The sequence below is a fragment of the Phacochoerus africanus genome, chromosome 5 (genome assembly GCF_016906955.1).
Source record: "Phacochoerus africanus isolate WHEZ1 chromosome 5, ROS_Pafr_v1, whole genome shotgun sequence".
Lineage (NCBI taxonomy): Eukaryota > Metazoa > Chordata > Mammalia > Artiodactyla > Suidae > Phacochoerus > Phacochoerus africanus.
Genome location: NC_062548.1, coordinates 8,443,867 through 8,458,164, shown reverse-complemented (window position 1 = coordinate 8,458,164; position 14,298 = coordinate 8,443,867). Strand labels below are relative to the sequence as shown.

The 14,298-nt window shown below is 41.7% G+C and overlaps 1 protein-coding gene across 1 annotated transcript in view; it reads right to left on the bottom strand.

The window, feature by feature from the left end:
• Positions 1 to 818: 818 nt before the first annotated feature.
• The window catches only part of LOC125127076 (cytochrome P450 3A29), a 40,230-nt gene continuing 26,750 nt past the window's right edge, over positions 819 to 14,298 (bottom strand). Inside the window, exons 9-13 of the mRNA XM_047779604.1 lie at positions 13,603 to 13,669; positions 12,108 to 12,268; positions 8,872 to 9,098; positions 4,576 to 4,738; positions 819 to 1,352 (exon numbers count right to left, since the gene is read on the bottom strand). Coding sequence (XP_047635560.1) covers positions 1,257 to 1,352; positions 4,576 to 4,738; positions 8,872 to 9,098; positions 12,108 to 12,268; positions 13,603 to 13,669 — 714 coding nt within the window. The 3' untranslated portion in view covers positions 819 to 1,256. The remainder of the gene's footprint in view (positions 1,353 to 4,575; positions 4,739 to 8,871; positions 9,099 to 12,107; positions 12,269 to 13,602; positions 13,670 to 14,298) is intronic.

Sequence of the window (14,298 nt, the reverse complement as noted above, 5' to 3'; positions counted from 1 at the left end):
ATTCTGGTTTTTCTCCCTTTCTGAATCAGTGACTTCCTTCTCCAACAGGGAGAGTTCTAGCTTCCACCATCCTTCATATATTTGCTTCCTTGGTCAATCCCCCTTTAAGGAGCCAGTTCCCTGAACCATCCCTTTCTAAGCCTGGACACCCTCCTCACATACTTGGGATCTCCCACCCTATTTAGACTCTGGGTGCTGCTACAGGCCACCCTTCTTAGGGAGTCCTTTGGGTCCCCACACCTGTGCCAGGCTGCCATCCCTCTGGACACCCTCCACTCCCTCCTTGGTCTCTGACTTGGAAACTCTCTGCCCCCTTCTCTACTCCTGCCCTGCAGTGTGAGGCTGCCCACCTTTGGTGCCCCACCTCCTGGCTTTAGGACTGGATCTTCCTGAAAGGCGGGTGAGGCAGCAGAAGGAAAGGAGAGGGAAGGAGAAAAAAGGGAAAGGAAGAGCCCCGTGCAGCTTCTGATACCCACTGAAACCGACCAGTGCTTGTAGCCACTCTGCCCCATCAACTGACCAATCAGCCACCTTTTATTCCATATTCATTTTGTTAAAAGACAGTTGAGAACCAAGGGTGGAATATAAAGTGGTATGAAAAATAGGCACTCCAAAAAAGATAGATTTAAACTATGAATATACCTTCCAAGCAATGGGCAAAGTCTGTCGATTAACTCTTAGTTAATGGATCTATCACACTGGAGTTTTGAAAAAGGCCCCACCTACCAGTGACGGTGCTGGTCAGAAGCATTTAGGCACAGACTCTCCTGGATTCCAGGTACCATATTCCCCCTGATGTGCACAAAGGCATCAGATAATACTTTTTTAAAGAGATGTTTAATGACTGGATCAACATAATATTGAGACGATTCAAAACAAAATCAGTCGTCTAAATTTCACCACTTCAGTCTCCACTATATTTCTGATTTCCATTAAAGTCTGTGGATACAAGTGCTGAGAAATTTTCCTTCTGATCAGCACCCAGGAAGAGGAGGTGATACTAGGTGGGGGTGGATGGAGACCATCCTGTGAGAACCAGATAAGCTGTGTCTGCTTATCCAGCTTCCACTAGTGCCCATATGTAACACTCCACACAGACCCTGAGAAGCTAAATGAATGTGCAGAATCCCTAGTCATCCATCAAGTACAGTAGATCAAGCCCATCTTCATTGTTGATTTCATCACGAAGTAAATAAACCTCTGGTGCTCTGGGATGCAGCTTGCTTGACCATCAAAGCCCAAGTCCTTAGAGAAAGTCAGGCTCCACTTACGGTCCCATCTCTGGGCAAAATCTTTAGAACGACAGGTTTTTCAGGTTGTGTAAGCCCTTGCGTGGTTAATTTCAGGGGGATCTGCAACAGTGAAACAAGCAGTTGAGAACCTAGTAAGGAAGCACCACCACCAAGAGAAGCAAAGGAGACAAGATACATTATAGACAATAGCTCTACAAACATGTTAAAGCTACTTGTAGCAGCGTATATATTCAATTTTTGAAACTGCTAATTCAATAGGTTTAATACGTACAGAGATGGCCAGGCTGCCTATATTTCCTTGACTGAATTTTAATAGCTTGCCTCTTTTAGAGAATTGGTCTATGTCATATATGTTATAAAACATATGGGGGAAAAAAGTGGTTCACAGTATTCCTTTATTATGTCCTATTAGAATTTTTTTATTTCTACTTTTATTGAAATACAACTGACTTACAGCAATGCCTAAATTTAAGGTGTACAGAATAATGATTTGACTTAAACATATCATGAAATGATTACCACAATATGTTTTATTAACACTCATCATCTCTTATAGATAGAAAAAGAAGAGAAAAAGAAAAAATACTGTTTTCCCTGTGTGAGAACTCTTAGGATCTACTCATACCACACAGAAATATTAACAATAGTCATATTTTACATTACAATACTAGTATTCGTCTATAGATCAAAGTTTGTACTTTTTGACCACTTTCATTCAATTTTCCCTACCTATCTTTTTGTTTTTGTTCTTGGCTTTTTAGGGCCACACCCATGGTATATGGAAGTTTCCAGGTTAGGGGTCCAATCGGAGCTTTAGCTGCCAGCCTAGCCACAGCCACAGCAATGCAGGATCCGAGCCACATCTGCAACCTATACCACAGCTCATGGCAATGCTGGATCCTTAACCTCCTGAGCAAGGCCAGGGATTGAACCTGCGTCCTCATTGTTACTAGTTGGATTCAGTTCTGCTGAGCCACAGTGGGAACTCCCCCTGCCTAACTTTGATTCTATCTGTTCTCTAAGCTGTGTCAAGATTGAATAGTGGGAGTTCCGTTCTTGGCTCAGGAGAAACGAATCTGACTAGTATCCATGAGGATGAAGGTTCAATCCCTGGCCTCGCTCAGTGGGTTAAGGATCTGGCATTGCCATGAGCTGTGGTGTAGGTCACAGACGCAGCTTGGACCTGTCGTGGCTGTGACTGTGGCGTAGGCTGGCAGCTCCAGTTCTGATTCAACCCCTAGCCTGGGAACCTCCATATGCCATGGGTGCGGCCCTCAAAAGACAAAAAAAAAATTTAAAAAGTTAAATAAATAAATAAAAAGGAAAAAAGAAAAAAAAAGAAACTCAAATATGAATTGATAAAATGCTTTAAGAAAAAAAAGACTGAACAGTGAATACATTCATTCATCATTCATTCCACAAAATATCTACGGAGCCCCTATTCTGCACCATGCTTGATACAAAATCAGGTGGGCTGTGTTCTTTATTGATTTAAATTTTAAGTTAAAATGCTGAGTTTTAAAAATGTACTATAATCTTAGGCATTGTGGCAAAATTTCTTGAAAAAGGATATGGACATAATTTTGCATATGATGGAATCTGCAAGGTAATCCCGAATGGGTAGCACACATTTTAACTGTATGTGCCTTCCTCGACTTCTAAAGAGTCCAAGGACCTCTCTCAGTAGAAAACCCAGGCAGTTTTGTGATGGGAAGAGGTGTTTGTGAAGCATTATGCCTGTTGTTTAATATTTTCTGGCTCCCAAGTGTAGTGCAAATGCTGAACCTCTGCAGACCTGCAGTGTTTTGTCTGACACCTTTAGCCCCATTCTCACCCCATCACTCCTTCAGTGTTGGGGGAGCCCACAGAGTGACCTTCTAACTCAGTTGACTGAAGGGCAGACAAATTGTCACAGAGGGGAGAAGCCCCAGCCTGGGGCTGATTGGGTGGAGCTTGCAGGGGGCATCTGCCCTTCTCATGTGTGCCAGAGGCTCCCTTTCTCTCAGGGCTGAGCCCTCTGTCTGTGCGCATGTACAGGATGCCACACAGATGCACACAAGTATCATGGGGACCATCTCTGACCTCTTCCCTGAGAACCTACTCAAGGGAGCAGCTGCTTCTAAAGAGCCGGAGTCCTAGAAATAAGCCTTCTTATAGGTCCGGGCTTACTATGAAGCAATGGAAACTGTTGTCTGTTCTCCTCAGAGGAGAGATTCCAGATTTTTCTATAACTGTAACACTTCCTATTTTAACATTCCAAATGGTATGTGTCTATTTCCCCTGCAGATAAAAAGACACACAAAAAACAAGCATGTACACAAAAGTCATTTGTGAATGTTTTAAAGTTCAAACTACTCAAAATCTATATCCAAGAGCTCTAAATTAATGGCAAGTCTCTCTTTAAGCATTTACCCAGATGACTGCGAGGCACCTTCGGAAGTATATAAAAGGAATAAAATGAGGCGTTGGATTTAAAGACATTCTAAGGTGCAAAGGAAATGGTTCAATTATGAAGTATTAAGTTAGCTGGTAGGACCCATGTGATGACACAGCAGAGGGGAGAATGGGCCCTGGACTGGATGGGGACAGCTCCATGGAGGGGCTTGGGGACTGAACTAGAACTTGAAGGGTGAGAGCACAATGGGGGGAGAGAGGGAAGAACATACACAGAGTTATTACTGGAATGAAAAGGGAGCCCAGCGTGATGGTAGCAGGACCCTGGCAGGTGAGGGGACTGTGGGATCCTTCACATCTGGCAGAAATGCTCTCAATCAGGGAGTCTCACTTTGGGCACACATGAGAATCAACAGGTTATTTTGGATTTAACACTCTGGGAGAATTATTTTAGAATGTCTGCGTTGATGCAGGCATCAGGATTAGTTTTAAAGCCGCCCCATCAATTTCATTAACTAGCAGTGGCCGAGAACCTCTGCAGGGAGAGCTTCTGTAAGCTCTGGGGGAGAAGAGCATCACTGAAAGGTCATGATATGATCATTTCTACAATGACTGTGCACACACGTCTTTTTCCTTCCAGAGGACTTGAAACCAAATTTACAGTGTTGCTCAAGTTCATGGACTGCATGTAGCCACGTCATGCCACGCTAACTGAATGGACCCCAGTTGACCTTCATAGTTGGGTCTTTACAAAGCCACAGACTTAGCCCTGAAGAGCTAACTGACAATTTAAGGTCACAGATGGCTCCAAATAGATTCTTGGCTAATAGAATACATTTTTCTTTGAATAAGTAACATATAGAGAGAGCGAGAGAGACAGAGACCCTCCCAATAAAACACTATTAATGCAGATAGGTAACTGTCTGACCTGTGTTTCTTTACAAGGTTTGAAGGAGAAGTTCTGCAGGACTTTGACGAGAGCGAGTTTCATGTTCATGAGGGCAAACCTCATGCCAATGCAGTTGCGGGGTCCAGTCCCAAAGGGCAGGTAAGTGTAAGGATTTATGGTGTCCTTGTTCTTCTTACTGAACCTGGTTCCACAAGAGGCGAAGAAACAAAAGTTAATGAAACAAAACACTGGGTCTGAGGTTTTAACTTAACTGCTGGGCCATTCCTTCCCATTCTCCTCATCCTGCAGATGCTTTCAGTCCTGTTGAGGAGAGGAAATGAATGCATTTAAATAAAATGTATCTTTATAAATATCATATGATATCCCTTATATGTGGAATCTGAGAAAAAGTGAGGCAAGGGTGCTTATTTATAGAACAGAAAGAGACTCAGATTTCAAAAACAATCTTAGGGTTACCAGCAGGGACGCACTGGCAGGGAGGGAGGAATTTGGACGGTGGAAGTAACATATACACACTCCTGTATAGAACATATGAGTTGTTGCAACAGAACAAAGGGTGGGGGAAAATATATATATATATATACATGTAAGGATAACTCGATCCCCTTGCTGTACAGTGGGAAAATAAAATAAAATAAAATAAAATAGAACATATGAGTAACAGGAACCCACTGTACAGCTCGGGGAAACCTACTCAATACTTTGTAATAACCTATGTGGGAAAAAATTACATATATATTTATATAAATTACACATATATTTATATATTACATATATTTACATATATTACATACATATATTGCATATATATTTATGTATATTACATATATTTATATATTACATACATATTTTTATATATAGGTTGCACATGTATTTATATACACTACATATATATTTATATATAAGTTACATATTTATATATATAAATTACACATATATAAAGACTTTCTACTGAATAGAAATTTTCTATTGTTTAAAGTTTAGTTCAGCATTTAGATGCAACTTAAGAGATATGTCAATATTTACTCCGTTTTAAGTACTAAAATTTTGAATACTGGCTAATAAATTATTCTTGGTTGCTTCCAAAAAAAAATGTATCCCTAAACACAAAATTGTATTCAGGGTGGTGACACGATCATGCTCGGAAAGGTAGTTAGGAAACGAGACGGATTGAAGGGCACCTGGGTTCTGCCTCCATGGATATTTCTATTGGTCAGGTGCTTGTGGAGAAAGGAAGCAGGTGAAACATCTCTGAGGATTTAAGTTGTTATTTTCCTCCCCTCCCCTTGTGTCATTGCATTCTACTTGTCTGTTTCTCTCTCTCTCTCTCCCACACACAGAAGATGCTTAGGTCAGAAGATGTAGTGGACACATGTTTCACTTTAGTATAATCACTGATGTCCTTTTGCCAATCTGCTCCAGTAGCCTATACATTCCTTGATGGTTAGACCTCTGTTTTATTCAAGTTTGACTTCTCAATGTGGATGTGGGGAAAGTTCCAATGGCACTGTTGTTATATATATTTTAAACAGACCCTATGTTGCAAAACATCCTGGAATATTTACTGATGATGTGACTTCAAATAATATAGGATTTGGTAGAAGGGCAGCAGTGGTATGTGATTAGGGCAGAGACATGGGCTGATGGCTGCTGGGCAGGAAATGGGCACATACAGACACATCAAAAGTATGCCATAGACTTGTATCAACTTGTACCTACAGAATATGATTCTGTGTCTATCAAATACATATATACTTGTGTATATGTCCAATATTCTCCATAATAGGCATTGTTTTTAACATTTGGATTTCTCACTGCCTGGCCCAGGCCCTGACACATAGGGAGGCACGAACTCTCTGCTTGACATCTGAACAAGTCAGAGAAATGCAGAGCGGTCTCTGGTTTTAGGTTCCTGAAGCTCCAGGAGGGGGCGCTACTGAGCTTGGAGGCTCCCTGGCCCGGAACACAGAAGACTTGGTTCTGACCTCCTCTTTCAACAAGTGCTACGGGTAGAGGTTATGTCAGCACCAGGGGCACCATGGCCAATATGGCAAAGTCCCTGCCATCAGGGAGCTTATAGTCAGGGGACGATAAAAGTCTAGATCCCAGCTAGTGCCCTAAAAGTTCTCTCCAAATTTTGCTCCTGATACTCAAATGGGAAGCATTAACTCCCTCTGGAGTCCAAGCTGTGTCCAAGCCAGACCTTGGCTCCGAATTCCTGGAAGAGGATGCTCAACCCCTCCAAGGAGGAAGTCTCAGATGTCTGAGAGGACTTCTCTGCAGAAGGGCAACAAATACTGAGTAGAAGGAGCTGGCCCAGGACTGTTGCCACAGACAGCACCCGGGCCTGTGTGCACCTCCATCCTCAGTGAGGCTGCTTGATCCACAGGGATGAGGCTTCTAGGTCCCCAGCCTGCATTCCACAATAATGCTGGAGGAAATGGAAGTGAAGGCAAGGTTTTTTTAAAAAAATGGTTTCCTTTGCTGTGCAAAAGGTTTTCAGTTTGATTAGGTCCCATTGGTTTATTTTTGCTTTTATTTCTGTTGCTTTGGGAGACTGACCTGAGAAAACATTTGTAAGGTTGATGTCAGAGAATGTTTTGCCTCTGTTCTCTTCCAGGAATTTGATGATATCTTATGTTTTTAAGCCATTTTGAGTTTATTTTCATGCATGGTGTGAGGGTGTGTTCTAATTTCATTGATTTGCAAAACCAGTGGGATTTAATCAAACTGACAAGCTTTTGCACAGCAAAGGAAACCAAAAAGAAAACAGAAAGACAACTTACAGAATGGGAGAAAATAGTTTCAAATGATGCAGCTGACAAGGGCCTAATCTCTAAACTATACAAGCAACATATACAACTCAACAGCAAAAAAGCCAACAACCCCATTGAAAAATGGGCAAAAGACCTGAATAGACATTTCTCCAAGGAAGATATACAGACGGCCAACTAGCACTTGAAACAATGCTCAGCATCACTGATTATTAGAGAAATTCAAATCAAAACTACCATGAGATGCCACCTCGCACCGGATAGAATGGCCATCATTAATAAGTCCACAAATAACAAATGCTGGAGGGGTTGTGGAGAAAAGGGAACCCTCCTGCACTGTTGGTGGGAATGTAAGCTGGTACAACCACTATGGAGAACAGTATGGAGGTACCTTAGAAAACTGTACATAGAACTACCATATGACCCAGCAGTCCCACTCTTGGGCATCTATCTGAACAAAACTTTCCTTGGAAGAGACACATGCACACACATGTTCATTGCAGCACTATTCACAATAGCCAGGACATGGAAACAACCCAAAGGTCCAACAACAGATGATTGGATTAGGAAGATGTGGTGTATATATACACAATGGAATACTACTCAGTCATAAAAAAGAATGACATAATGCCATTTGCAGCAACATGGATGGAACTAGAGACTCTCATACTGAGTGAAGTACATCAGAAAGAGAAAGACAAATACCACATGAGATCACTTATATCTGGAATCTAATATACAGCACAAATGAATCTTTCCACAGAAAAGAAAATCATGTACTTGGAGAAGAGACTTGTGGTTGCCAAGGGGGAGGGGGAGGGAGTGGGATGGACAGGGAATTTGGGCTTAATAGATGCAGACTATTGCCTTTGGAATGGATTAGCAATGAGATCCTGCTGTGTTAGCACTGGGAACTATGTCTAGTCACTTATGATAGAGCATGACAATGTAAGAAAAAAGAATGTATACATGTATATGTAAATGGGTCACCATGCTGTACAGTAGGAAAAAAATAATGTATTGGGGAAACTAAAAAAAAGAAAAAAAATGCAACATGGGAACGCTGGTGGTGAATTCAAAGAGCTAAAGAGAACATACAGAATGGCTTAAAGAAAATAAAAGACTAGACACCTAAAATAAGATATCTGTTAGGTAAATTATGGCATATGAAGCAAATCTATATACATAGAATGTTGTTTAGAGTTTACTGTTAAATCAGGTGTAAGTACAAAATCAAATTATATATAATGCCATTCAAAGTATTAAGAATCTATATATATAGAAAAATGTCCATAGGGATATATCCTACATATTGATGGGTATCTTAAGGTATTAGGAATGCAAACAACTGTAATTTTCTAGAGTTAGTATAATTTTGAGTCAAACAATGAACACTCTTAAAGAGAAAAATCTTCTAATCACAAAATATATACAAATAAATGACTGCATGATCACCTATTTGTCACCTATAATAAGAGTTGACAGACTATGCAAGCACCAAAGAGGATCAGGGTAGGTCCCCTTCCCTGGGGTCTCGTACCTTTCAGGACGGAACTCCTCAGGCTCTGGCCAGAGGTCTGGGTCTCTGTGAAGCACGAAGACTGGCACCACCACCACGGTCCCTTTGGGAACGAACACGCCATGGATTTCCACATCCTTCTTACAGGACCTCTCAAGTCTAGCAGCAAGTGGGTATAATCTAAGAGTTTCATTCACTACCATGTCAAGATACTCCATCTGTGCCAGGGCATCATAGGTGGGAGGTGCCTGGGAAGAAAGAAACCAGTTTTGATAAATTAAGATTTGGGATCAACCTTCAACTCAGTCTACGTAGTCCTACTGAAATGTTAAGGCGCTCCAGAGAATACTCTATAAACGGTAAAGGATCTTATGATTTATAGACATTTCAATATCTATCATGTACTTGGACCTGTTCAATGGCCCACTGAGATAGGTGGAGTTGTTACAACAATGGGAAACTCTTTAGGGACAATTCCCTAAACAGGGTCCAAAATCCCACACATCATCATGCAGTGTATTTTCTTCCTTATAAGAAAAAATGTGACTAATAGAATATGACCCTCACTCTTTTTTATTGAAGTATAGTTGATTTACAATGCTTCAGGTGTGGAGCAAAGCGACGCATTTATACATTTATACATATATGTACGTATATTCTTTTTCACATTCTTTTCTATTCTCGTTTATTATAAGATATTGACTATATGGTTCCCTGTGCAATACAGTAAGTTGTAGATGCTTATCTCTTTTATATAGAGTAGTGGGTATCTCTTCATCTCATTTATCCTGCCCTCCCACTTCCACTTTGGTAACCATACATTTGTTTTCGAAGTCTGTGAGTCTGTTTCTATTTTATAAATAAGTTTCCTTGTATCATTTTTTAGATTCTACATATAAGCGACATTATATGATATTTGTCTTTGTCTGACTTCTGTCACTTAGTATGATCATCTCCAGGTCCATCTATGTTGTTGCAAATAGCTTATTTTGTTTATTTTTATGGCTGAGTAATATTATGGATCCACACACACACACACACACACACCACATTCTTCTTTATCCATTTATCAGTCAGTGGACGTTAGGTTATGTCCATATCTTGGCTGTTGTAAACAGTGCTGCCATGAACACTGGGGTGCATGTATCTTTCAAATCAGAGTTCTTATAATATGACCTTTACTCTTAAGTGAAATATGCCAAAATTCAAATCAGTTTTTAGAATATGACCTTTACTCTTAAGTGAAATATGCCAAAGTCACCTTTTTAAAAGAAAGGCCACACATCTGTACTAAGGAAAGGGTATGTGTGAAAGTGCAATTTTCCTATTTAACAGAAAGTTTTAAGGTTAAAAAGTAATGACTGTTAATTCTCTTGAATATACATGTAAAATGTGAAGACACTATACATTATACAATCTCTATAAATAAGTTTAGGAGAAACCAGTTATTTTTTAAACCAAATAAGCAATAGAAAGGTAAAATGGGTGCTACCAGGAACACAATTTCAGTTCCAGAGAAAGTTATAAGAGGATCGGAGCACCCACTTCAGCCCCATTATTGTCCCTTCAGGTCTGACTGTAAGGTGTGAGGGTCTAAACAGGCCACTCCAGCCCCAGAGGCCAGGGCTCCATACCCACCAAGAACTCCAGATTGGGCAGAGATCGGAGATGGTAAGGGTGATATGGAGCTGTCACATGGGGTTATAGTTCAGGGGTAATACTGTAGAGGGTGACAAGGCTCAGGAGCCAACACCCTGGCTCCCAGCTTGGCATCTTCACTACCAGGCACAAGGCTGGTGCATGCAAGTGCTTCATCCCTCTATAGCTCAGTTTTCTGAAATGCTGCATGGACGTAATCAGAGTTGACCCTTCCTAGGGTTGAGTGGCAGAGACATTCACTGCTCCCCAATATCCACATGGTCCCCTTATTTCCCAGTCCACTTGAAGTTACAGGAAACCAGCTTTGCCAATGGGCTGTGAACTGAGGTGGTTATGTCAATTCAGGAACCAAACACTTGAAAAGCCAGTGAGTAGTGCTCGAGGTCCTTATTCCCCAAACACGAAGACCTTGTGTCCAGATAATGCAGGTCCAGGATGCTGGGACCTCTAGTCAGTTTCCTGGAATAACTGTGTGAAATAGAATCTGGACTCCCATCCTCCACTGATAATCCATTTTGCGCAAGGAAATGCGGATTAGAACTAAATCTTTGCTATGAGAGCTCAGAGATTTGGCGGCTCATCTGTTACTGAGGCATAACCTAGCCTCTCCTGACTTAAATCAGAATTTTATGAAACTCAGATTCATTTATAAGTAGAAAACAGACCTATAGAGACCTATACAGAATAGATGTATATAGTAAGAAGCAAATGTTAGGCAAGAATATTGTTATTATAATACACTAAAAAGGGGAGAACCCAATGCTTTACTAGTGTTTGTCTCTTAGTGACCTTCTCATCTTATTGCATCAAAAGCATCCCAATATGGCATTTACCAGTGACGACAGACCATCTCTAAACCAGGGAGGTCCTAGGATGCATCCTTACCTTGTATTTGAAGGACCTAGGACTCTAGGCTTGTCCAAAACCACAGCCAGGACCCAAGCTCATGTCCTCTATTTCCTTTCCTATGCCCTTGTTGTTTCACACCTCCTCCTGGTCCCAGGGTGGTAGACGGAATTAAAGGTCCCAGTTTTCCACCCCTTCCTGGGTCCACGTCCTTTGCCATCTAGCATTTTGGCACCCTCCTCTTCTGACTCAGGTTGACCAGGTGGCTCACTTTGAACCAGTGGGAAGTGGGCTCAGTGTGATGCTAGCAGAGTTTTGAGGATACCCACATGATTGGGGTTCTTGCTCTTGACACCTGCCACTGCCCTAGAAGCAGACATGGGCTATGAGAGATGTGTGGAGCTGAGTCAGCCAGGCCAGCTGAGCCACGGCCAGCCCAGATGAGCAACAGTCTGACCAAAGCAAGTCCAGCCAAGTCAACAGATAACTATGCAGACACTGGAGTGATAGATGCTTCCTATCAGATGCCACTGAGACTGTGTGGCTTTTACATGACATATCATATATGACATGCCAGTACCAGCACTTTTTTCACAGTACCTATAGATCTGTGTGCAGCAGGTAAGTCCTATTTTTTTCTGTTTTGTATGCTTTAGATCCTTCCAAAACAGTGCAGGTTAAAGATTTGAGATTCACCTTTTTTGGGCAAAAATCTCCCAAGAAGGGGCGAGGAGGCAGGTATCATCACTCACCTTATTGGGGAAAGTTGCCTCAATCTCTTCCTGCAGCTTCTGCTGGACGTCAGGGTGAGTGGCCAATTCATACACAAGGAGGGAGAGAGCACTGCTAGTGGTTTCATAGCCAGCAAAAATAAAAATAACACCTTGGGCCACAAGTTCTTCATCAGACAGACCTAAAAGGAGATGAAAGACATTTTAGGGTGCAATGAGAATCCTAGATCCCAGACTTTGATTTCTAAATACCGTTTCTCAGTAAAGGGAACCAGAGCTCCTTGGAGAAATGGTTGGTTCCAGGGCTGCTCAGGGGAATTAAAAGAGAAACCCGAACTGCCTTACTTCAGAAAGGAAGTTCCCTGAAAACGATAGATTGAAAGGATACTGGATACTCTGTATGCTGTAATCGTGGGGATACCTCCTTACACATTTTTCAATACCCATGGAATGTACACCAAGAATGAACCCTAAGGTCAATTATAGACTTGGGGTGATACTAATGTATTAACGTACATTCATTGATTGCAACAAGTGCACAACTCCGGTATTATCTTTGGATAATGGGGGATGTTGTGTGTTTTGTGGACCAGATGTATATTGGAAATCTCTGTACTTTCCACTCAGTTTTGCTCTGAACCTAACTGCTTTAAAAAAATTTTTTAAATAGTCCATTAAAAAAAAAGATTAAGGAGGAAGAAGAAAAGATTGAAGAAGAAGAAGGATCACACTTGAAAACTCCAGTGAATAAAACCTCGGACAATTTGAGAATCAAAATAAAGAATTATGTAAGAGAGTAAGTTAGCTCTGCATGAGATCATCATAATATAACTAAATAAACAAATGAGGGGATGAGGGAGGATGGGGAGCGCTCCCTTCGAAAGAATATCAACTCATAAATCCAGAAAAATGATGGACTTGTAGAAAGCCATGGTGTTGCCACCATCACAGCAACAAAGGTTTCAGTCAAGAACTATCCACATTTGAAAAACCAGTAGATGACAATTTGATGATTAACAGGATATTTACAGTCTCAAAGGCTTCTCCCACAAGTTACTTATTAATCACAGGAAAAAATTAAACTTTAAGTAATCTAGTGAACACGAATTTCCCAAGTGTTCCAAGTTAAGGTCACCAGCACTGGGGCTTGTGCCTCCTGATGTGATGAAGCCTTGATGCAAATTTCCAGGCAGAGGCTCTGACTCAGTGGGTCTGGAGGAGCCTGAGCGTCCACACTGGAAACAAGGGCCCCAGAGGCTCCGCTGTAGGGGATGCACAGACCAGGACTGGCTTCTGGGCCTGACCTCCTTGCTGCACTTGCCCTTCAAGCTCTGAACAAAGTTGCGCCTGCCCACTTCTAGGAAGCACCTCTGGCTACCGTTTCTCTCTGAACGTGTGACTTTCTTCAATGGGGCAGAAATGCTCATCTGCCTGGAAAAACTTCCTGCACATTTTCAGAACCACCCCCTTCCTCTGGGCCTCCCCACAGGGGCCCCTCTGACCCCTCTGTGGTTACTTTTATGGGCGTCCGTTTCTTTGGAATTCTGGGAGTTAATCATCAGCTGAAGAAGGTCCACTCGGCGCTGGAAGCAGAAAGAGACATGTCAATGTTTTCAGTAACGGAAAGCCACTTGTGAAGTCAGAGATAAATCAGGAGATGCTATGTAACCTCTTTCCTGAGAATATGGTCCCTTAAAAGACTAGAAGTCTAAGAAGCACTACCTGAGTCCTCAGTGAACACTGACACCACCTACAAAACCTGGAGAGCAAGATGTGTTTCGGAGAGAAATCCAGCCATCGTATCCAACTGCCTTTTGGTCCTTACTCTCTCTGATCTTTGGCTTTTCTGACTTTTGAAACAGCTCCTTAGCCAAAGAATACTCTAGCCCCTTTCCTGTCATGTCTTTTTGCTCAGGAGAACAGTCATGACTTCAATCCCTTATTTCCCTCCAGCTTTTATTCTTTCTTTCTCTTTCTCTCTTTCTCTCTTTCTCTCTCTCTTTCTTTCTTTCTTGTTCCTGACCCAGGGATTGAACTTGCACCACAGCAGTGATTCCAGATGATTAACTGCTAGACGACCAGGGAATTTCTAATTCCTAAGGAAGGGCCATATAAATGGAGCCCCTGACCTTTGAAGAGTTCACTGGCAGCTTTTGTAGCAGCATCTTCAAGCTCCTGAGCCTTCCAGATCTCTACACAATCTCCTGTACCA